Source organism: Aquarana catesbeiana, linkage group LG04, assembly GCF_042186555.1.
Source record: "Aquarana catesbeiana isolate 2022-GZ linkage group LG04, ASM4218655v1, whole genome shotgun sequence".
Lineage (NCBI taxonomy): Eukaryota > Metazoa > Chordata > Amphibia > Anura > Ranidae > Aquarana > Aquarana catesbeiana.
Window position 1 is genome coordinate 112,697,010 of NC_133327.1, and position 22,725 is coordinate 112,719,734.

The 22,725-nt window shown below is 43.6% G+C and overlaps 1 protein-coding gene across 1 annotated transcript; it reads left to right on the forward strand.

Annotated features, from left to right (window-relative positions):
• Positions 1-6,200: 6,200 nt before the first annotated feature.
• FAM110C (family with sequence similarity 110 member C) lies at positions 6,201-22,481 on the forward strand. Its single transcript, XM_073625465.1, has one exon. The coding sequence runs from the start codon at positions 6,336-6,338 to the stop codon at positions 7,248-7,250; it is 915 nt and encodes a 304-aa protein (XP_073481566.1). The 5' UTR covers positions 6,201-6,335; the 3' UTR covers positions 7,251-22,481.
• The last annotated feature ends 244 nt before the right edge of the window (positions 22,482-22,725 follow it).

A 22,725-nucleotide genomic window follows, 5' to 3' on the forward strand; every position in this document is an offset into this window, starting at 1 on the left:
TGTCCGACGGACTCTGGTCCACCGGACCAAGTATGCCATAAAGTCCGGTCGTGTGTACGTGGCATTAGTTTACACACGCTTATGCTGCGTACACACGAGCGGACTTTACGGCAGACTTTGTCTGGCGGACTTTTCAACGGACTTTACGATGGACTTTCCGAATGAACTGACTTGCCTACACACGATCAACCAAAGTCCGACGGATTCGTATGTGATGACGTACGACCGGACTAAAACAAGGACGTTCATAGCCAGTAGCCAATATCTGCTCTAGCGTAGTTTTTTGTCCATCGGACTAGCATACAGACGAGCGGACTTTTCGACCGGACTCAAGTCTGTCGGAAAGATTTGAAACATGTTTCATTTCTAGGTCCATCGAACTTTTGGGGAAAAAAAGTCCGCTGGAGCCCACACACGATCGAATTGTTCGCCGGACCAAGTATGCCGTAAAGTCGTGTGTAAGCGGCATTACAGGCCTATAGCATTTTTTCTGCCAAAACACAGTGCTCCAGGACATGTTGGCAGTGGGGATTTTTTCTGCCTCTAGACGCCCCTGACTCCAAACTCCCCTAAACGCCTATGTGCGCAGGGACACATAGGCTAACATGCAGGGGCGTTTAGAGGCAGAAAATAAATGCCAGATGTCCCTAGGAGCAGCGTTAAGAACGCCCAGCATGCATGAGGCCTAAATCTGCCTTCATTCATAAAACAGCAAAGACAAGAAGAGACATGCCATCCTATCATAATACCACGAGAGTGATTAAATTAACACTTTTCACCCCTCATTATTCTTATTCCCTGGTGGAATTTCACCTCTGTGAGAGCGCATTAAATCTTATGAACACAGCTCCTTACAGACATAATCAGCTGTCATTAGCACAAGTAAAGATGAGCTTTAACATTCTAAAATGTACTTAAACGCACCAGAATTTACATTTCAAAAAGCATTGCCCATATACAGTTCAATGTACACAGCACTGTAAATACAGGCTAAAATGTCCCACCCAAGTGACTGACAATAGTCGTTTTTGCTAAGCTATTTTTTTAAGCTATTGCAAATCTCTGCATATTACTCATAAGATGAAAATATGTGCTACACATATTTATGTCATAAGGCACTGCAAATAGGCATGATGCAAAGGTATAATAACCCCATACCAACCAATCAGCTGTCTCATCACATCAGAGCAATCAGTAAAATTGTGATTGGGCACTGGGGATTAATGCACTTTACACATTGCTTTGCTAAATTATGTAAGATATCTATATACTGTATATTACATATATACTGCACATGTGTGTGTGTATATATATATATATATATATATATATATATATATATATATATATATATATATATATCTGTGTGTGTCTGTGTGTGCAGCTCATAAAATTAGAATATCATCAAAAAGTTCATTTATTTTGGTAAATCAATTCAAAAAGTGAAACTCCTATATTTTATATAGATGTGTTACACACAGAGGGATATATTTCAAGCATTTCTTCCTTTTAAGCTTGATGATTATGGCTTACAGCTAGTGAAAAGCCGAAATTCTGTATCTCAGAAAATTAGAATATTACGTAAGACCAATAAAAAAAAGTATTTTTAATATAGAAATGTTGACTTACTGAAAAGTATGTCCATGTACAGTATAGTATGCACTCAATACTTGGTCGGGGCTCCTTTTGCATCAATGACTGCATCAATGCGGCGTGGCATGGAGGCGATCAGCCTGTGGCACTGCTGAGGTGTTAAGGAAGCCCAGGTTGCTTTGATAGCGGCCTTCAGCTTGTTGACATTGTTGGGTCTGGTGTCTCTCATCTTCCTCTTGACAATACCCCACAGATTCTCTATGGGGTTTAGGTCAGACGAGTTTGCTGGCCAATCAAGCACAGTGATCAATAAACCAGGTATTGGTACTTTGGGCAGTGTGGGCAGGTGCCAAGTCCTGCTGGAAAATAAAATCACCATCTCCATAAAGCTGATCAGCAGAGGGAAGCATGAAGTGCTCTAGAATTTCCTGGTAGAGGTCTGTTCTGACTTTGGACTTGATAAAACACAGTGGACTAACACCAGCAAATGACACGGCTCCCCAAATCATCACGGACTGTGGAAATTCTGCATTTCATTTGGAGATCAAAGTCCCGGAGTCTGGAGGAAGAGTGGAGAGGCACAGAATTCAAGTTGGATGAGGTCCAGTGTGAAGTTTTAACATTCAGTGATTATTTGGGGAGCCATGTCATCTGCTGGTGTTGGTCCACTGTGTTTTCTCAAGTCCAAAGTCAGCTCACCCCTTACCAGGACTTTACACTGATGTGTGACACTTTAAGTTTTTTAGTGATTCCCATCTTGGTCCCATCAGTGAGGCCATTAATAATGCCCATTGGAAAACATTTGTACACTCTTCCGTGGAGCATTTACAGTATTTAATGTACCACCTACGTCTACAGTGGGAATGAACACAATGGCAACATTTTGTTCATGTTCCCCACCCACAAGAACGTGAACCTAGACTTAGGCCTCATTCACACTTGTGTGACTTGTCATGCGACTTTGGACACATAAACACAGTCCATATTCCCATCGAACACACTCCTGGAATAAGTTCTCAAGGTACCGGGTGCTGCAGCGACCACCAACTGCATACTGGAACATACACGACAGAGTGTAAATAATCGCCACTACACAAATGATCTTCAACGTCCAAATATTTTTTTATTGAAGAAAGAACACATCACCGTGTAGTGCAACGTTTCGGAGTCACACAGGACCCCTTTGTCAGGCATGTGATGTGATCTTTCTTCAATAAAAAAATGTTTGGGCGTAGTTGAAGATTCTTGGTTTGCTGGCGAATATTTACACTCTTTGGACACATAAAGTCGCAGCCCATTGTATTTCAATGAAAGCCGTTCAAATCTATGCAACTTAAAGTCGAGGTTAGCACTTTTGCCTAGCATCAAAAGGGTTGCTGGTTGAAATCCCAACCATGACACTACCTGCCTGGAGTTTGCATGTTCTCCCTGTGCCTGTGTGGGTTTCCTCCGGGTCCTCCAGTTTCCTCCCACACTCCAAAGACATGCTGGTAGGTTAATTGGCTCCTGTCTAAAAAAAAATAGAAAAAAAATAAAATAAAAATTGTCCCTAGTATGTGTATGTATGAATGCGAGTTAGGGACCTTAGATTGTAAGCTCCTTTAGGGCAGGGACTGATGTGAAAGTACAATGTGTATGTAAAGCGCTGCATAAATTGACGGTGCTGTATAAAGTTGTGCTCAAAAGTTTGCATACCCTGGCAGAAATTGTGAAATTTTGGCATTAATATTGACTGATATATGACTGATCATGCGCCAAAAAACTGCCTTTTATTTAAGGATAGCAATCATATGAAGCCATTTATTATCACATAGTTTTTTGGATCCCTTTTAAATCATAATGATAACAGCAATCACCCAAATGGCCCTGATAAAAAGTTTACATACCCTGGAATTTACAGATCTCTCTTTAACTTATGACATGTCAATCATGTGCTGATGATCAGTGGTGGCTGGTGCTAAACTTTTTTGGGGGGGGCAGCAAACAAACCCCCCCCCCCCCCAGGTCCGCACTCGCCTCTCCAGATTCACAGCGCCACGGCTTGCCCAGCTTCTCCTCCCGGCTAACCCTGACTTCTTTAGATCTGCCTCCTGTCCTGATTGGCCTGGGAGAAGCCGGAAACTGATAGTAAATATTGATATGCTAGTGTCACAAGTGGGTGGGTTCTGCGCTCCGAGCCCAACCTTTTTCAAGCCAATTAGAGCCTCGGGCTCTAGTCACATGCTTGAAAAAAAAAAAAAACCTCATAGAAAGCTATGAGTCCAGCGCCCCGCATGCAAACCAGGGGGGCAGCGCCCCTGAGCCCCTTATGGACCGGCCGCTCCTGCTGCTGATAATAATAACCCAGCAGTGATTGACAAGCATTTGACACTTAGGGGTGGATTTACTAAAAGCAAATAGACTGAGCACTCCAGAGCTTAAAGAGGAAGTAAACGCTGCCTCTTTTTTTTTTCTTTTACCGACCTGCAAAGTAAAGGCATAATGTGCTAGTATGCATCGCATACTAGCACATTATGTGAAACTTACCTGCAAACGAAGCCCTTGTTGTCACCACTGGAGGCCCCCCCCCCCCGGTTGGTTGGCAGCAATGTCCCCCCCACCCCCGCACTTACCCCATCTAGGAAGCAGTCAGGCAGCGTGTTCTCCTGTGGATCATGGCGGCTTCCGCTGTGCATTTCCCTCCTCCTAGGCGTCCAATAGAATCGCCTATCCTTTCACCCAGCTGGGAAACGGGTATCAGACCCGTGCTTCCTGACTGGCAGAGAGGCAATTCAGTGTTAGAAAAGTGGATATTCATTTGCTTTTCTAACACACCTGGGTGGACTCCGAGCGCAATGCTCTGAGCCCCGAGCCCACCCTATTTTGAAACCTATTAGCGCCTCTGGCTCTAATCAGGTGCTTAAAAAAAAAACACCCCACTGCTGTAATTCATGATGCCTGGCATCCTGAAAGAGGTTGGACGCATGAATAGGGGGTGACAGCGGCGATGGATAGGGGAGACGGCACCCGTGTGCCCTTAATAGACGGGCCGCCCCTGTTCGCCTGTCTTCCTTCCGGGTCCGCAGACTCTGGCTGTGTGACTGGCCGGAGCCGCGTAAAGTCACACCCACGCATGCGTGGGAGCCATTGGCACAGGCCACCGTTCCTTCAGAGCGCATGCGCCATTGACATCATCGCCGGCATATACAGTAAGTATCTCCTAAACGGTGCAAGTTTAGGAGATATTTACAGTACCTATAGGTAAGCCTTATTATAGACTTACCTATAGGTACAAACAATACAAGGAAGTTTACTTCCTCTTTAAACACTTGACGACCACCGCACGCTGATGTACGGCGCACAATGGCAGGGGTGGGCAAATGGGCATACCTGGACGTCCCCTTTGAGAGCCGGGGCTAGCAGGCACGCGAGCGCCGCCGCGTACAGCGTGACCGTGCCTGCGGGACTGGCGGACACGGTCGTGTCACGGAGCCTCAGAACGGGGAAGTGCCTATGTAAACAAGGCATTTCCCTGTTCTCCCTGTCATCGGGAGCAGTGATCGCTGTCCTGTGTGTTGAAGCCCATCCGCCCCACAGTTAGAATCACTCCCTAGGACACACGTAACCCCTTCATCACCCCCTAGTGGTTAACCCCTTCACTGCCAGTGTCATTTACACAGTAATCAGTGCATTTTTATAGCACTGATCGCTGTATAAATAACAATGGTCCCAAAATAGTGTCAAAAATGTCCGATGTGTCCGCCATAATGTCGCAGTCAGGATAAAAATCACAGATCACCGCCATTACTAAAAAAAAAAAATTGGATAATAAAAAAGCCATAAAACTATCCCTTATTTTGTAGATGCTATAACTTTTGCGCAAACAAATCAATATACGCTTATTGCGATTTTTTTTTACCAAAAATATTTAGAAGAATACATATCGGCCTAAACTGAGGAAAAAAAATGTTTTTATATATTTTTGGGGGATATTTATTATAGCAAAAAGTAAAAAATATTGCTTTTTTTTTTCAAAATTGTTGCTGATTTTTTTGTTTATAGCGCAAAAAATAAAACCCGCAGAAGTGATCAAATACCACCAAAAGAAAGCTCTATTTTTGGGAAAAAAAGGACGTCAATTTTATTTTGGTGTAACGTTGCACAACCGCGCAATTGTCAGTTAAAGCGACGCAGTGCCGAATCCCAAAAAGTGCTCTGGACAGGAAGGGGGTAAAATGCTCCGGGGCTGAAGCGGTTAATAAATCAGATAAAGCTTCACTTTGCAAGTACCCAATCACAAGCGAGGAAAAATGTAAAAAAAAAAAATGCATTTTGTTTGCACATGATTGGATGATGGTAGTTAGCAGAGCTTTTTCTCATTTACTACACTCTGGAGCAAATGGACATTTGTAAAACGCACAGTCTATTTGCCTTTAGTAAATCAAGTCAATAATAATCTGGCTGTCCTCTTCATCTGCACAAACACACACCCCTCTGCCGATCACAGGTGTCATGTGTGCGATGAGGACAGCGCCCTCTAGAGATGAAGGTGACACTTGACAACTCCTGGCTGCAGGGGAGAAAGTGTGCCGCCTAGCCACGCCCTCGCCCAGGCTAAGGCTGTGATTGGCGGAGACGCGTCCGATGAGTAGAGTGTAGAAGGAGTGCAGAGCGGTGCTCGGTGACATATACAGAGCGCTCTACCTGGGAGCTCCATCCATCCTTCTCCTTGTAGCGATCAGTACGGTGTGTGCAGCCCCGCTATGCCCACTGACATCATGAACGCAGTGAGGATGCAGCCCATCTCCCAGCTGCAGCACCATAGCCCGGTGCTGCCCATCAGACTGCTGACCCGGGGCCCCGAGTACCTCCGGCGGCAGATAGAGAACGGCACGCCGCGCTCCAGCCTGAGTGCGGTGGAGAGACTGGCCGCCGACAAGGCCAAGTACGTGAAGAGCCCGGCACAGCAGCAGGTGGTGGCCGGCGGGGGCAGCTCGTTATCGGAGAGCAGCGGCGGCGGCAGTACTAGCAGCTCCGGGGGAAGCAGCAGCAGAAAGAGCCGCCGGGAGGAGGTACCGGCCGGCCCCGATCAGCCCGTCAGACGCGGCAGCAGCAAGAGGCTCCTCCGGCCGGACTCTCTACTCATCTACCGGCAGAAGAACCGGGCGGACGGGCCCGCGGAGGAGGCGAGAACGGGGCTTGTACGGAGGCTCTTCCTGGGCGGGGTGAAGGAGAAACCCCCGGCCCCAGCGGCGCCCCCTGCTGATGAGCACCGCTCCAGGACCAGTGGACTGCACCGCTCCCAGTCGGACATCAGCTCCCGCTATTCCCGCTCCTTCTCTGACTTCGACACCTTCTTCAAGTACTGCGGCCTGGAGCCGGAGGTGGTGGACGAGCTGGGCAGGGACAGGTTTGTGGCCGCCCCCGAGGAGGCGCTGGATGGGCAGTACCGGATCCGCAGCGCCAGTGTGGCCACCTCGGACAGTGGTTTTAGCCGGAGGAGCGGGGAGGGCAGTGCCGGGGGCATTCAGGAGGACGAGCCACTAAGCGGGCAGATCCCTGGGGTGGGCACCGCCGCCAACACGTCCGTCATCGAACGCAACGCCAGGATCATCAAATGGCTTTACAGCTGTAAGAGGGCCAAGGAGAGCAGAGGGGCATCCCCGGACCTACCCTGAAACAAGGAAATTCACATGCTGGGACTTGTAGTGGCACCCTGCCCTGACCCGCCATAGACATGCATCAAAAGACTTGGCACCTTGGGCACTGGGATCACACATAGGGAGCTGTCCAGTGGGTGCTTGGTATGCTGGGACTTGAAGTGGCACCCTGCCCTGATTTGCTATACATGCATTCCAAGACTTGACCACAGAGAACACACTCCATAGGTGATGGTCCAGATGGATGCTTGGTACGCTGGGACTTGTAGTGGCACCATACCCTACCCTGACCTGCCATAGACATGCATCACATGACTTTGCACCCTGGCCATAGGGCTCTCCAGATGGGTGTTTGATATTCTGAGACTTGTAGTGGCACCCTAACCCAACCGCCTATTCATGCATTACAAGACTTGGCACCCTGACCGTTGGTAACATACATGGGGACTGCCCAGTGGGTGCTTGGCATGCTGGGACTTGTAATGGCACCCTGTCTAGATCTGCTATACATGCATCACAAGACTTGGCACCTTCACCCAACTGGCCATACACGCATTATAAGACTTGGCACCTTCACCCAATACATGCGTCATAAGACTTGGCACCCTGGCCCCACAGAACAAACTCAATAGGCAGCTGCCCAGATATGTGCTTGGCATGCTGGGACTTGCAGTGGCACAGCCGCTAGGCAGTTCCTTCCAACCAGGCATGTCACCCTGTGCCATGAAAAGGGGATTGGTGGGCAGATGTGATGGTTTATTATTATAGAGCTGCTGGACAGCGAGTGATGACAGATATTTATATATGACATAGAGGAGATACATGGGGGTCTATTTATAAAAAAATACAAAACTCAATGAGGATATTTACTTTTTCTGTTTTGCAACATTGTTTCTGTTTAGTAAATGTGACATGAGCACTAGTTTCTGGGATTATATTTCACAAAGGCTTCTGTGGCTCATCTGTATCTACATGTGATTGTGGTGTTATTACAATGGACTGGACTCTTCCTAATATACTAGTGCTCATTTCAGCTATAAACAATTGATGTGATTTATATGTCTAATGCCAGAAAGGAGAAAAGCTCCCTAGCAGTGTAAGGGTTCAGTACTTGTTTAGGTGTAGGGGGCTGCAAAGAGCACTATTACTTGGTCGATCCTCTAAATTCCAATCCCTCAGTGTACTCTCCTCCAATGTAAGGCTATGGTCTCTGCTTTGGGCTTGATGACTACCAGAACATAGGGGAGAATAGACTGTGGAGACCGGTCTTATAGCCTGGGGGGGGAGCGGAGGATCGGGTAAGCAGAACTGTTTTTTGAGGCCCCCTAGACCTAAACAAGAATTTATCCCTGGCAGCCCCACTGCAAAGGGAACTTTTTTCTTTCCTCGCAGATGTGTTTTAAGAATGTTCGAACCAGAAAAGATAATACCCTAAATACATTCGATTTTGGCCCATTCTCTCAACAGTTGGCTAACTTGGGACAGAATGAATGTACATGCTGTTTTGCTGGACGAATAGCTCTTTTGATTTTTTTTTTATAAATAGACCCCATAGAGTCATTGCCAGGTTCCCTGTGCTCTCAGCTACACACCAAGGTCCCATATTTCAGACTGCCAATGTCTTGCTGAGAGGACAGGGAACATGGGATCTTACACTGGGATGGACATTATCTGGTAAATGAACGGTTCGCTCCTTTGGGGATCGTTGCATGCAGTCCGGTTCCATCTTTATTGTATTCTATCCTATGCACAGTGTTGTCTGCAATGTACAAATATTTATGGTGCGGCCTGTCTAGCTGCACATTTTTTCAATGCTCTGTTAATTAAAAGCTTTAACGAGAAAGAAAAGTATATATATATTCTTTATCTTTTGCAATCCGTGCTCCAGACTCCATGATGACAAGGTGTATTGTGTTATGCACAGCAGCTGCCTGGGAATAGATTTCTAGAACTGTCTAGGCTATGGTGGTACAAATGAGATTGTTGTTTTATGAGCTCTACTGAACATCACATAGCCTGCTCTTCCAGCCTCCAATCCTAATCTGACAGCCAGGCATGTGAATATGCTTATTGCTTTGTTTACCAGTATGAACGGATGGGCCTCAGCAAAGAAATCGGGTTTATGCTAGTAGTGAATTGATTCTATGCACTACCGAGATTTCTTTTTATTGATAGCTTGAGCAGAATTGTTGAGACACCAAATGAACATATGTCTGATCTTTTCTGTGATAGAAGGCAGGGGAGGCCCCATTATAGCCTGTTGTATCTGTGCCTAAGGCCTCATTAACACGAGCAGCACGTATCTGTGTTCATGTGCAAGGTACTAAAATAAATATAATGTTAACAAATGGGTACATATAGATGATTTACCGTAAAATGAATAGAAATACAGCTTACACATGAGATGCAAAATATCTATTGAAGATATAAAAAATACATCCAGGTAGAGTACAATGGATTTATATATACATAAAACAAGTTATCCTGGTAAATCTTAGATAGCAAAGTGGCATACATAGAACTGAAGTCATGCAAGGATATACAATAGAACTGAATCCATGCAAGGATATACAATAGCCAGTTATAAAGGATACCAAATAGTAGAAGAATGGTGTGACAGTGAGACCCAAAACCAATGTTTCAGGGCATTACACCCCTTTATCAGAGTGAACTTACCATTTAGTATGCTGGTTTACTGTATGTTCATATACTTTACTATTTTATATCCTTGCATGGATTCAATTAAATGTATGTCACCTTGTTCCCTAGGAGAGTCATCTCAACTAGGCTTTCTCCAGGGGTTGTTAGGCCTTCCTTGAGCTGTGGCGGATTGACCTCTGATCTGTTGGTGCCTACATAGTTTGCTGGCTCTGCCAATGGGCATTGGACCATGAGCTATATAAGCACCATCAGATTGGAGGTCAATCCGCCACAGCTCAACAACTTCTGGAGGAACAATGTCACTTGGCAGAGCCAACAGCATGATTCCAGAGAACTTTTTTAGCTGTAATGGTGGCCATAGATGGTTAGAATCTCGGCAGGCTGATTGTACCCAAGTCCATCCATTGATCAACTTAGGAACCACCAGCATGCCCGATGTCTAGCATGTGATTATTGCTGGTGGCTTTAACTGCTAAGAATAATCATTGTGTTCTTCGTGCAGGGACGGCTGCCCGCAACGCCCCCTCCCCCTCAGTATGAGGGATTCCACCATCAACGTTGACTGTGTTGATGGGGGGCTCATGCAATTTATGGCCTGCCTGATCATCACTTGAAGGGGGACATCCTTTTCACTGGCTACCAATGTGAAGGGCATTTTTTCAGTGACTTCTGTTGAATTCATTTTAGCAGGGGTCCCCCTAGACCAGAATATTATCTTTCTGTATTAGAAAGGTTTAGAAAAATCTGCTCTAGGATATGCCAGACTAACTAGTTGTATGTATCTATGAATCCATTGTATTCTACTTCGACAGACTTTTTATATCTTCAGCGTAATCTATTTTTGCATCACATGTGTGTATGTGTGCTATCCATATATACACATTTTTACTACTGACTCTATGTGAGGTGAGGTGGGATGTGATGAGCACAACAAGACATTATCCATTCTAGCTATTAAAGGTATGCAGGTTGCAGTTTCTAAAGGGCTAGTCACATGGTTAGCTTTATGCTTCTATGTGCCATGCATTTTATCTACAAAAAATCTAGTATGTGTTGTTTTGGTCAGTTTATGGTGTGGGAAATGGGTTAACTGATATAAACGGTATGTGTATATACATGTAAAGAAGCATATAAACTGACATAGAATAGCCCATAAAAAGAGCAAAACACACCTTCTGTCAACATGCTTCTACATGCTGCTAATGTTAATGAAGCCAAAAAGAATTAGCCACGCTTCCTCTCTATTAACCTCTGAAACGATTACAAAATGCATAGTGCTGTTGTGATCAGAAAAAAGTGCATGGCTGGACACTGATTTACTAAGACTGGAACGTGCAAAATCTGGTGCAGCTCTGCATAGTAAACAATCAGCTTCCAAGTTTTATTATCAAAGCTTAATTGAACAAGCTGAAATTAGAAGCTGATTGGCTACCATGCACAGCTGCACCAGATCCTGAGTTTTAGTAAATCTACCCCTCAGTGACTGTTAAGCTGGCCATACACCTGTAAATTATCTGCAGATTTTCTATGGTTAGATGGAAAAAGTGGGAGATTCCTCCACCCACACAGTTTAGCGAACATGGAGAAATCTGTTGCACTTTTTCCATCTAACCACAGAAAATCTGCAGATAATCTATAGGTGTATGGCCAGCTTTAGCTTTTCTGTCTTCAGACATCATTTGTTACATATTTTTGAAAAGTGGGGTATACGTCGGGATTACTTCAAATCTTATTTTTGCAAGGCTATTTATCACATTCCAGAAATACATGGGAAGGATGGGGTAAAATTGAGAACTAGGAGCTTATTCAATGAGAGTGCATGGAGCAAGGGATTGTGCAAAGTGCAGAGACCTGGAGTGATCAGAGTTCATTGAAAGATCTGTTTCTCCAGTTAAGCCCAGGTTCACACTGAGCTGCGGGAATGATTTCACTCCCGCATGTCAGTCCCTATTTCGGGCCGTGTTGTCAGAGACATCTGTGCAGGTTTCTGCACAGATGTCAATGTAAATTGCAGCCCGAAATCACAAAAAGTAGTACAGAAACTACTTTTTGAAATCGGTGCAGCGCCGTAGATGCGGCGTCGCACCGATTAGGACGGTGCCATTGACTGCAATTGCCGCCGATCTGGCATGCGCTTGGACATGTCAAATCGCATGTTAAAACGCTCCAGTGTGGACCAGGGCTAATGCACTTTTTACATGTACTTCTGTTTGCCTTCTTTCATATAACAATCAAGAAAAACAGTAACAAAAAGGAAATAGTTTTTTTCTTTTTATTCACCATTGGCATTTCATAGGTAAAGCCCAATTTCAGAAATTACAAAAAACTACCCTTGTAGTTGCAAGGGTAAAATTCTCATTAAATCTAGGGGATGAGGAATAAGGTGTAGAATAGTTACTTTATTTCTCACTGTGGCAGGCTTCCTCTATCTGTGCATTCCCCAGATTCCTCTACTATAATACGCTCCAGGCTGCGGTCATTTGATGATGTTATAAAGTACAATGCAGGGGTATTAGCCTTTCATTGTACATGAGGGACTGGCCACAAGCTGGAGCGGAGGAGAGCACCAGAGTAAGACTTAAGGCAAGTATTATACCTTATTCCTCATTTAACCCTTGTGGGGTGGGGAGAGCGACTGCAAGGGTGCTTCCTTTGGCGTGCATAGGGCACTCTATTCAAGTGATTGGGCTGCCCTATGTGTGTGGAATGGAAATGCTATGCAACTTGCAGGTCTGAATGGGACCATAATGATCAGTCACTATCTTGTGTGCATGAGCACCAGATCTAGACCAGACATAGAAATTTTAAGAAGCTGCAGTTTTAATACAGTGACTTTCAGTTGGGGAATGTTGCTAGCCAATGGCTGCCTGTTCTAAATGATACAATTATTTGCACCCTGGTCATGAACTTCACTGATGACTAATTATTCATTCCATATATCTATCCTTGCACCAAGCCTGCCCTCCGGATCTAGGCAGAAAGCAGCACCTGGTACAGAACATTTCCCAGCTTTGTCTAGAGACCTGCTGTTGTGTTATCTTTATTTCTGGGTCATGTTTTCATGTTGCAGACTGATTAATGCAGCCCACGTGTGCGAGTGTTAGGATGGCTCTGAACTTTAGATTTCTGATTCTAGTTTCCTGGCTATTGCATGGAATGCAGATTTCAGCCTGCATGTAGCCCGGGGCTCCACCATTTGGCTCCCAGGTGGGGAGTGCCCTTTATTGTTAGACACGAGTCATGTAAACACAAGGGCTACAGCTCTAATGTGACCCGGACAGTTTCCTGCTTGATGGATCACTTAGTCCTTTCCAGCCAAGTACTGATTTAACCCTTCACTTCATTTTTATCCTGGTTATTCATTTGGATATTGTTGACTAAGGCAGGCCATACACGGTACAAATTTCTTTACTACAACAACGGGTTGCATCAACACAGACAGTGCTGACAGGGGAATCCCTCCTGCCAAGCAATTGTCTTTCCGAGATCGGGCAGGGGAAGATGTCCCCACCGGCAGAAGACAGTGATTATCACTAGTGGCTATAGCAGTCCCTAGCGATAATCGTAAGAAAATCCGGCAGGCTGGTTGTACCCAAGTAGAAGCTGCTGAGATTCAGGCCTAATTCCAGAGTAGATAGAACCATTGAGTTCCTGCTGCAGAAGAGCTTACATTCTAGTGTCCATACCACGGTCATACACACATCCTAGGGTGACAGTTGGTAAACCTACCTGTGTAAGGATGCCCAAATTCAATACAGAACCTTTGATGGGTATTAAACTCAGAAGCTCAGTGCTGTAAGACAAGCGTGCTTACCACTATTCTGTGATCCAACAGATGCTAAACCGCAGCATTCAAAATCATTTTAGCAGTGACATCTGTCATATGGTTCATTGAGAGTGACCTGCAGTGCGTATCAGTCATGTCAGGCTTTTGTATATAGAAGTGCTCACGGCACCATTTTCCTTTGAGGATGCGTAATTACATTTTGTCATGTTTCACTTGCAAGTCTTTGTCTTCTTTTGGTTTGATATACAATGTGTATGTAAAACAAACCAGTATGTGGGCACTTTATTATGCATAACTCAGTAGAAGACAAGTCAGTGTTTCTCAGGCTTGCATTCCTGTGTAATTTAGCTTAATGCACTGAATCAGTAATGGATCAAGATGGCACCCTGCCAAGGAGAATCAATATTGTTGCTATCCTGGTGATGTCCATTTTGTAGAGCAGTCTACACTGGATACTGGTGTATCCTCAGACAAAAGCACACAACCTTACCCTGCCATCCAGACCATGTTATATTAGTGAATTTCTAGCCAAAGCTTCCTTTTTTTAGCTTGGACAGAGTAAAGAATAGTTAGGACTTCTTTCGATTTTTGTTTTTGGTTCCTGAGGCCTTGTTCTGGAGATACATTGTGACAGGAAGTGAGGTAAAGTTTCTTAAACAGGACATGGTGTTTTATACACTTTGTATTAGTAGAACGGGGGAAGGCCAGATCTTTAGCTTTTTAGTGTCTGTGACTCCATCCTGGAGATTTTCTCCTCACTTCCTGAGGTGAGGTGAGGTGCATATCCAACCAGAACACGACAACAAAACAGAAAATTATATCAAATACTTACCGTAATTTTCCTTTCCTGACTCCAATGCATGGCAGCATACAAATGGTAGTATGCTGCTTTGTTGGCGTCAGGAAAAACAGAACATTGTATCAAATACGTACCGTAATTTTCCTTTCCTAGTGCCAATCCATGGCAGCATACTACCACATGTTTGCTGTTATGTTGGTGCCAGGAAAATACATTTGTATTAGTAAAATAGAGGAAGGCCGGATCCTCAGTTAAAGCCAGCCATAGACGGTTGTGTGGGAAGTTAATCGATTGATCAACTTGTGTACAACCAGTATGTCGGATTTTTCTTGTGATTATTGCTAGCGGCATTAGCTGCTAGCAGTAATCACTGTGTGTTCTCCCGGCTGGGATTCCCCCACCAGCACAGCCAGTTTGAGCAATTTTCTTTTCTGCAACCCATGCAGGAAAGAAAATTGTACCATCTATGGCTGGCTTAATTTTTTAGGCCTCATGTACACTGGCAGCAACGTTTTGGCCATAAAAATGTCTGAAGCTTGTAAAAGTGTGTACCGTGTTTACATAATACCCAAAGCGTTTGGGTGTTAATTCATTTATTTCATTGGGCACAATAAATAATTTATTCTGGACATTGAAATAAATTAAAACTCAATGCCCCAAGCGATTAGGTGCATTTAGCAGCTTGAAACGTTTTTTTTTTCTGACAAAACACTGCTGCTCCAGGACGCACTGGCAGTGGGGTTTTTTCCTGCCACCAAACTCTCCTGCCTGAAAATGCTGCTAAAAGCCTATGTGTGCATGGACACATAGGATAACATGCAGGAGAGTTTAGAGGCAGTAAAAAGAAAACGCCTGATGCCCCTAGCAGTAGCTTTAAAAACTCCCAGTGTGCATGAGGCCTTATTGTTGTCTATGACTCCATTCTGGAGATTTTCTCCTCACTTCCTGTCCCATGTCCATGTCTTAATCAGGTCAGAAGGTGAGGTGACATCTGTTACACAGAACAACGACAACTAAAACACTTGGCACTAGTAAAATTGAGAGAATGGTTTTTGTTGTTTGTGGCTCGGGACAGGTGAAGTGAGGTGAACAGTCCTTAAGCCCTCGTTCACACTGAATGTGATTTCAAACCCGCATTTCAGTGCGAGTTCAGGGACGATTTGAAGGACATCTGTGTGGGTTCATGCACCGATGTCTATTGAAATTGCCCCCCAAAGTCGCCAAAAGTAGTGCAGCGCCGTAAACTCGACGTCGCATTGATTGGGACGGTGCTGTTGCCGGAAATAGGCTGTGATTTGGCATGCCAAATCGCACCGATGTGAGCACAACTCCAAAGTCGTGCGACTTTGGAATCCGACTTTGATGTGAGTTTTTACTTTCTGTGGCATTGAAGACGTATCAAAGTCGGACCAAAAGTAGTGCAGGAACCTTTTCTAAAGTCAGACAGACTTGTGTAGTATCAGTTAAGACAGCTCTCATAGGGAAACATGTCATCCAACTTGGGGTCTCACAAATCAGATCCCATTTCGCATCAGTGTGAACCGAGCCTGTCAGGAAAACAACAGTGGGGAATTTGCTAAGACTAGAGCAGACATAATCTGGGGCAGCTGGGTATGGCAACCAATCCGCTTCTAGCTTTCATTTTGAATTCTTAATTGAACAAGCTTAGCTAAGGATAAACGCTAAGCGTTTACTACCACTTTAATAGCTCTGGCAATACGACTCTCGCATGACAAAGTACCCAATAGCGGTCCAAACCATCCAAATACATAAAGGAGCGCCAGACCAACAAAACAAATGATAGTAGAAGATAAATAACTGTTGGTATATAGATCATATAAGAACATCCATGTGTTTGGGGGGCCAAACTACTTCCCTTTAACAGTGTAATAGGCTATTGCCACTCAGGAAATACTATAATATTAATCCAAAAGGAGAGTTTAACTTTTTATGATAGTTATTTTATTATTATTATACAGGATCTGTTTTTTTGGTCTGGCACTGCTTTCTGTATTTTTCTACAGTTAAAAAAGCTGTCAGGAAAAAATAAAAAATAAAAAAAAAACAGCAAGCAGCATAATGGTTCTAACTGTTCCTTTCACTATGCAAAGCTAAAAGAAAATTTTATCTAAAGATGCACATGATGTAGAATAGTGAAAGTGCTTATTTTTCTATTAAACCATACATTTACGGAGTCTACCTATGATTTTCTATCATTCTATAGAAATGTCTGGATCCATGATGGCAGATGGAGGGTGCTGTGTGTGGACACGGAGCCTGCTTTCTTGTCATTACGTTCAGCCATCAGGCTGCTTGCTTAGTTACCTTTTGACAAATGAGCACCATTCATGAGCCCGATGTCCTCAATGAGTACTTGATTTATACACAGTTGAGACAAGAGTCTATTTTTCGGTACATTAGCATCTTAGAACAAAAAGGTAGTCATTTATTAATAAAAGTGTGGGGCGAGGAGAAAGGATTATAGCTGCTTAATTGTCCCAGGCTTTGGGATGCTAATGTCGTCTACTCCTTGTGACCCGAGGCCACCATCTCTGGCTCCTGCTGCCCCAGGTGCTTTGAATTAGATTGCAAATTGCAGAGTGGTGGTGTGTATATACAGCCTTACAAAGAGCAGAGCACTTCATAAGGCATTTAAGTGTTTGGCCAGGCTAGTTCTTTTGAAGCCTTGTTCAGTGTAGGTGCTTACAGGCATTAGAGGATGGTCAGCTATTTTGACTGCTTAGGCTTGGATCAGAGAACATTTGTGTGTCTGTAGGACGATTTATTTTTCTGATGCCCAAGTCTGCTGGAATGGATTTTTGTGGACCATCAGTCGTTTCTCCCATTACAGGCGGGTGCCTCGCCATAGACCTAAGTTCACCTGATGTAAATGCGTATGTTTGTACATTTCTAACTGCAGGGAGCGGTGTTGATAAGCAGATTAGTCCATTTTAACCAATCAAGTTGCAGTACACTCTTTGGTGAAAGATGATTTAAAAAAAAAATCTAAATTAACCCCTTCCCACCCAACCCCAGCCCCTTTAATACAGTCTGTACACCCAGGGGGTGGGAAGGATCAACGATCATGTGACCACTCTTATTGGCTGTCGCAGTGGTCACATGATTGGGAGCCGGTCCCAGCGATCATTAGCACGGACCGAGAGCTATCTTTGACAGCATACCCCCTGTGCAGGTAACTCGCAGTGAGCGTGCTCTCAGTACAGAAACCTCAGCCACCCATTGACGCATCTGTGACACATTTGTGCATCAGGTGTTTTGGCGCTGCCCATACATGCATTTACTGTTGTTAAAAATCAGGGGGGTGCCATATAGCTACCTGGCAGGGCCCCCCTTCCCATCTAAAAGTGACTGAGGACATAGATTTATCAGTCCCTTTCTTTGCAGCCTCAGCAGCATAGATTAATGAATGGGAAACGCTCCTAAGCTTCCTGCTCATTCACAAACTGAAGAATGGTAAACACAGTTTACCATGATTCAGGGATGAATGGACACAGGAGTGATTGGTACTGATTGCTTACTGTGTTCTTTTAGGAAAGGAAGGGACCAGTAAATTACATATTTACCAATCCCTTCCCCCACCCTCTATCCTGAAACCTCCCCCCTTGTGGCCGCAGTAGCTGCTGGCGGGAAAGGAGGGAAGCCAGAAGTGCTTTAGGGAAAAGGGGCAAACGGGGGGCCCAAACAGCAAATGGAAGGGGCGCATGTGCTAGGACCTATCCCCCTGCAGTGCAGTCGGAAAGAGGAAAAGAAGCTCACAATGCTGCAGGGGGATGCAGAAGAGGATCGTGGCTGCAATAATATAGTACAGCCTGCCAATCTACTCAGCAGGTGCCTGGGCTCCCCTTTTGAACTGAGGGTTTCCGGGCCTAGTACAGGAAGGTTGGCTGTACTGCCTTATTAGCTGCCCTGCATATGTGTAAAGCAGGTGGCAAGAGGGTAGACATTCAAGGCTAGATTCCTCTTGTTCAGCGAGCACTAAAGGTGTGGATAGAGGAGACTCCACCACCAGCTATTGTATTCAGACAGCCACAACACCTGCAGTAATGGTCCGGCCAATAATTTGCCATCCAGCTCAGTTGATTTTTTTTTTTTTATTTACTTTTGTCAAGCTGCGTGGTGCTGCCAGAGCCCCCGTGGCTTAAATGTTTGCTGATTTCAGCAGGCTTCATCTAAAATTAGGGCCATCTATGGCCTGCTTTATTTTGTTTTCCACATTAGTCATTTTTGGTTTAATAAATAAGCATGCATATTTAAACTATGCAGAAATCTGTTACTCTATATTACATTTTAAAATATGTATTGCAAATTATGTACTGCTAGGGCTTGATTTCTTGCAGGGGCAAACTTTACTTTACATCTGGACAGCTTGCCTAGGAACACGAGTGGAGGCAGCATTGTTTGATCTGGTTTAATGGGGTTGATTGATTTACTAAGGCCGGCCACACATTTAGCAGGAACCGCCTGAGATTCGAACCATTGATGGGCATGCTGAAAGTACCAAGTTGATCGATCGACTTGGCTACAACCAGCCTGTCGGACTCTCCCATGATCATCTCCCAGTGAGGACGGCGATCTCCCTCCCTGCCGGGAGCAGATAATTGCTCGGCGGGAGGGATTCCCCTGTCAGCACTATCCATGTTGATGGGGTATTCGTGACAATTTCTTTTCTGCAACCCGTGGCCGACTTAAAGGAGTAGAATGTTCACTTATTAATGAGAATTTTCTGTAAATAAGGTGAAGCTATGTGAACTTAAATTATGTGCAAAGGGCCTTTTTGGAGGAAGAAAAAAAAAACTAGATTTTGTTCTTGTGCGTGATTTGATCATTGAAGTGAACACACCTTCACTTTTTTCATTAAGCTAAGTAAACATTCACTTTGCAAGGTGACATAATGTTGTGATTTGCTAGGATGTGCTCTCCGATATATTGCTTCACCCTGTTGTGTGAACAAAACCAATTGGATGTGTCTCCTGTTGCAGTGGAATAGTTGCACTTCCTGTAGGGGCACATTCCTGTGATATTAATAATGGCAGTATGCTTTGCTTACCTCTTGCCTTGGCATCTTGTCTTCTAGCCAAACAGGTCATTTTAGGGGAGAGTTCTTGCAAGAAGAAATTTGTTAGCTATGCAATGATGTCCCAGATTTCCAGCAAATACATGATGCATTCTATGAAATATTGACCCTATGATACAAATTGAAATCCTTAAAGTGTTACTAAACCCACAACAGTAAAATCAATCTGTATATGCAGTAAATGCATAAATGTATATGCAATAAAGCATGATTGCTATACTCACGGTGGAACCTAAGGGGTTAATCCCGTGCTGTGTGTAAAAAAAAAAAAAAAAAAAAAAAAAAAAAAAAAGCAGTTTGATCCTGTCTTCTCTGATCCTCCTCTTCTTCTGCTGTCCCCAATCTATCTGCTGATAGAATGGCACCTTGGAGGCACATGCTCAGATTGGTGTGCATTGCTAGAGAGTTGTTTTTTCTTTTTCTTGGGTGGGTGCATGTGATCAGCACAGGGCCAATCAGCATTGTCCAGACAGAGAGTCAGGAGTCATGCATCTTCATAGAACAGTCAGAGGAGAATGAAAACTCCTCCTACAAGCTTTAACCAGTGCTCAGCCAGACACTGATAGAAGTCACAAGACTGCTGATGAGAAAATGTATTTAGCATTTTATATTTACTAAAATAATTGCATTTCTGTGTACTGTGAGAGACCAGAATGCAGGGTCCTGGGTTTAGTAACACTTTAACATAGTCATGTCAGTTGTGAAGTGGTAGAATGCAGCCTGTTCAGGGAATAGCCACGTACTGCTATGCTTACCTCATTTGTGCCAATAGAACTGTCTGTGTTGCCTTTAGCAGCATTCCCTTTTTTCTGCCTATTGTACAGCAGACAAATGGTGGCCATACATATAGTCGACAACCCATTCGATCAATATGCCACACACGGTGAAATTGATTTCAATCGGTAGTTAGGATATGATCGTAACTTAAGATCATAAGTCATCAATCGCATCTGTTTCCACCATGTCATTTCAAAATCTGATAGATCAAAGTATATCAGTGCTGCCGATCGATGCAAAATGATCCATAACTTTCTGTCCTGGCAGATCGACTCAACTTGATCTAATGTCATCAAAATTGAGTCTAAATCGGAAGGGGGGTTATAGTTATTCCTTTTTATTGCAGATTCCATCATTTTGATCAAATTGCAGATCAACTGTCGAAAAAAGTGTATGGCCCCCATAAAAAGGTAGAAAGATTGGCTGCTATCTACAGTAAAAAGATAAGGCGCCTTTCACACGGACGGCAGTTCTGCTGCAGTTAAAAGCATATAGTATGTCTGTGAAATTCAAGACTCTAGGCACTGCGATCAGCTGCATTTGTACAGTGAGATTACCTGCGTTTACATGCGGCTGCGTTTAGCTGCATTTAGAACATTCTTGCCATTACTGATGTGCTTCCTGTTGCTTTTCTTTCCTTGTTCCCGCTGCTATCCGCAGGAGAAATAGTACACTGCGATTACCTGCATAGCTACGCTAAATCGCTCCTGGACGCAGTCAATTTTATTTTTTCTATCCGCACCAAACCGCATGTAACTAAATCGCAGCTAAACGCAGTGTGTGAATGGGGCCATAGGAAAGCATTGTGTGCTTTTAGCTGCGGTAGAAAAATAGAAAATCCGCAGCTAAAAGCACCATTCTATCCGTCTGTGTGAAAGGGGTCTAAGAGGCCCTTTTACAAGCTAAATTGTAGTGACCAGTTCATAGTTTATATTGCTTTTAAAACTTTGGTACAACCATGTCTAGAACAATTCTAATATCTTCCATGGATGTCTAGTTAACCTCAGAAAATAGGCCCGTTGACTGTTAAATCTACATTTTCGAACAATGTGCCAAGAGATACGATTACCGACATGCAATTTAAGTTTTTCAGGATATAAAATGATATGCACGACATTTGTAAAAATATACTTTTTTTTTTTTGGAGGAATAAAATCTTTTTTTAGAAAAATTGTATTTGTCTTAAAGTAGAACTATGGGCAAAACCAAATATATATTTTTTTCATGTTGGATATAGTAAGGGTGAGTTAGAAACCCTGTCAGATTTTTCGCCATCTGTGTCCCATTGCGGAGATTTATCTTCACTTCCTGTCCCATAGCCAAACAGGAACTCACTGAAAATTTTGGGAATTCCTTGGGGACCCCCAGGTTACCGGAACTAGTGGAAGTTTTCCCCTCTATTACTTTTCTGGGGACAACTCAAAATTTGGAATTTTCTTTTACTTTCACTTTCAGTGATAATGGTAAACAGGACAAATAGAGAGAGGGGGGGGGATTTCTGTAACGGACATAGTAATAAAAACTGATAGGTGTCCTAATACCTCTCCAATCCATTCAAAACTAAAAAAAAAAGTTTTGCCTTTAGTTATACTTTAACACTCCAAAACTTCTGTATTGGTGCTGCTACTATTCGATTCCTTCATAGACTCTGATAGCAGCAGTATTGCCATAGCAGACTTCTGCAGTGCGTGTGTGAATGATTTTCTTTTCAATGCTCGTCTATGTGGAGAACGTGTAACAAGTGACACAAGGAAGTGGAATTTAAGCTATGTATATAAATATCAATTTTTGAAATTCTCCTTTGCTGCTTTGAGATAATCTTTACTCCTGGGGCTGTTATATGTTAACAAGCATCTCTGAAATGACCAAAGTTAATGTGTAGCTTCACTTGTGGACAGTGTGACTGTACGCCAAATGTTCGATGTTTTATTGTAGAACATGCACAGAGAGCAAGGTACTTTTGTATATTTCAAACAAGCTTTGTGCAATATGTTTATGGGTTGTACAGTATTTTCCTTCTGTAAATAGCAGTGTACAGGATTGTATTTCTATGTTATAGATCTTTATGTGTTCAGATTGCTCTATGTGCAAAAAGGTATCTATATATGACAATAAAATTGTTGCAATATCTATTTGTACTGTTTGTATTGTTACAATATATACAGCAACAGTATAATTACTAATATATTAAATATATTTTTTATTAACAAGCAGTCCTCAAAAGGATAAATAAACCTAAGAACAAAAATACAATATACCGTATTTATCAGCGTATAACACGCACCCCAAGTTTAGGAGGGAAGTTTAAGGGAAAAAAAAAAATTTACATTTTAAATGCCCATCAATGCAGCCTTGCCCAGCGTCCATCTGCAGC

Coding starts and splice junctions, on each gene's coding strand:
- FAM110C (XM_073625465.1), top strand. CDS start 6,336: ATGCCCACTGACATCATGAACGCAGTGAGGATGCAGCCCATCTCCCAG.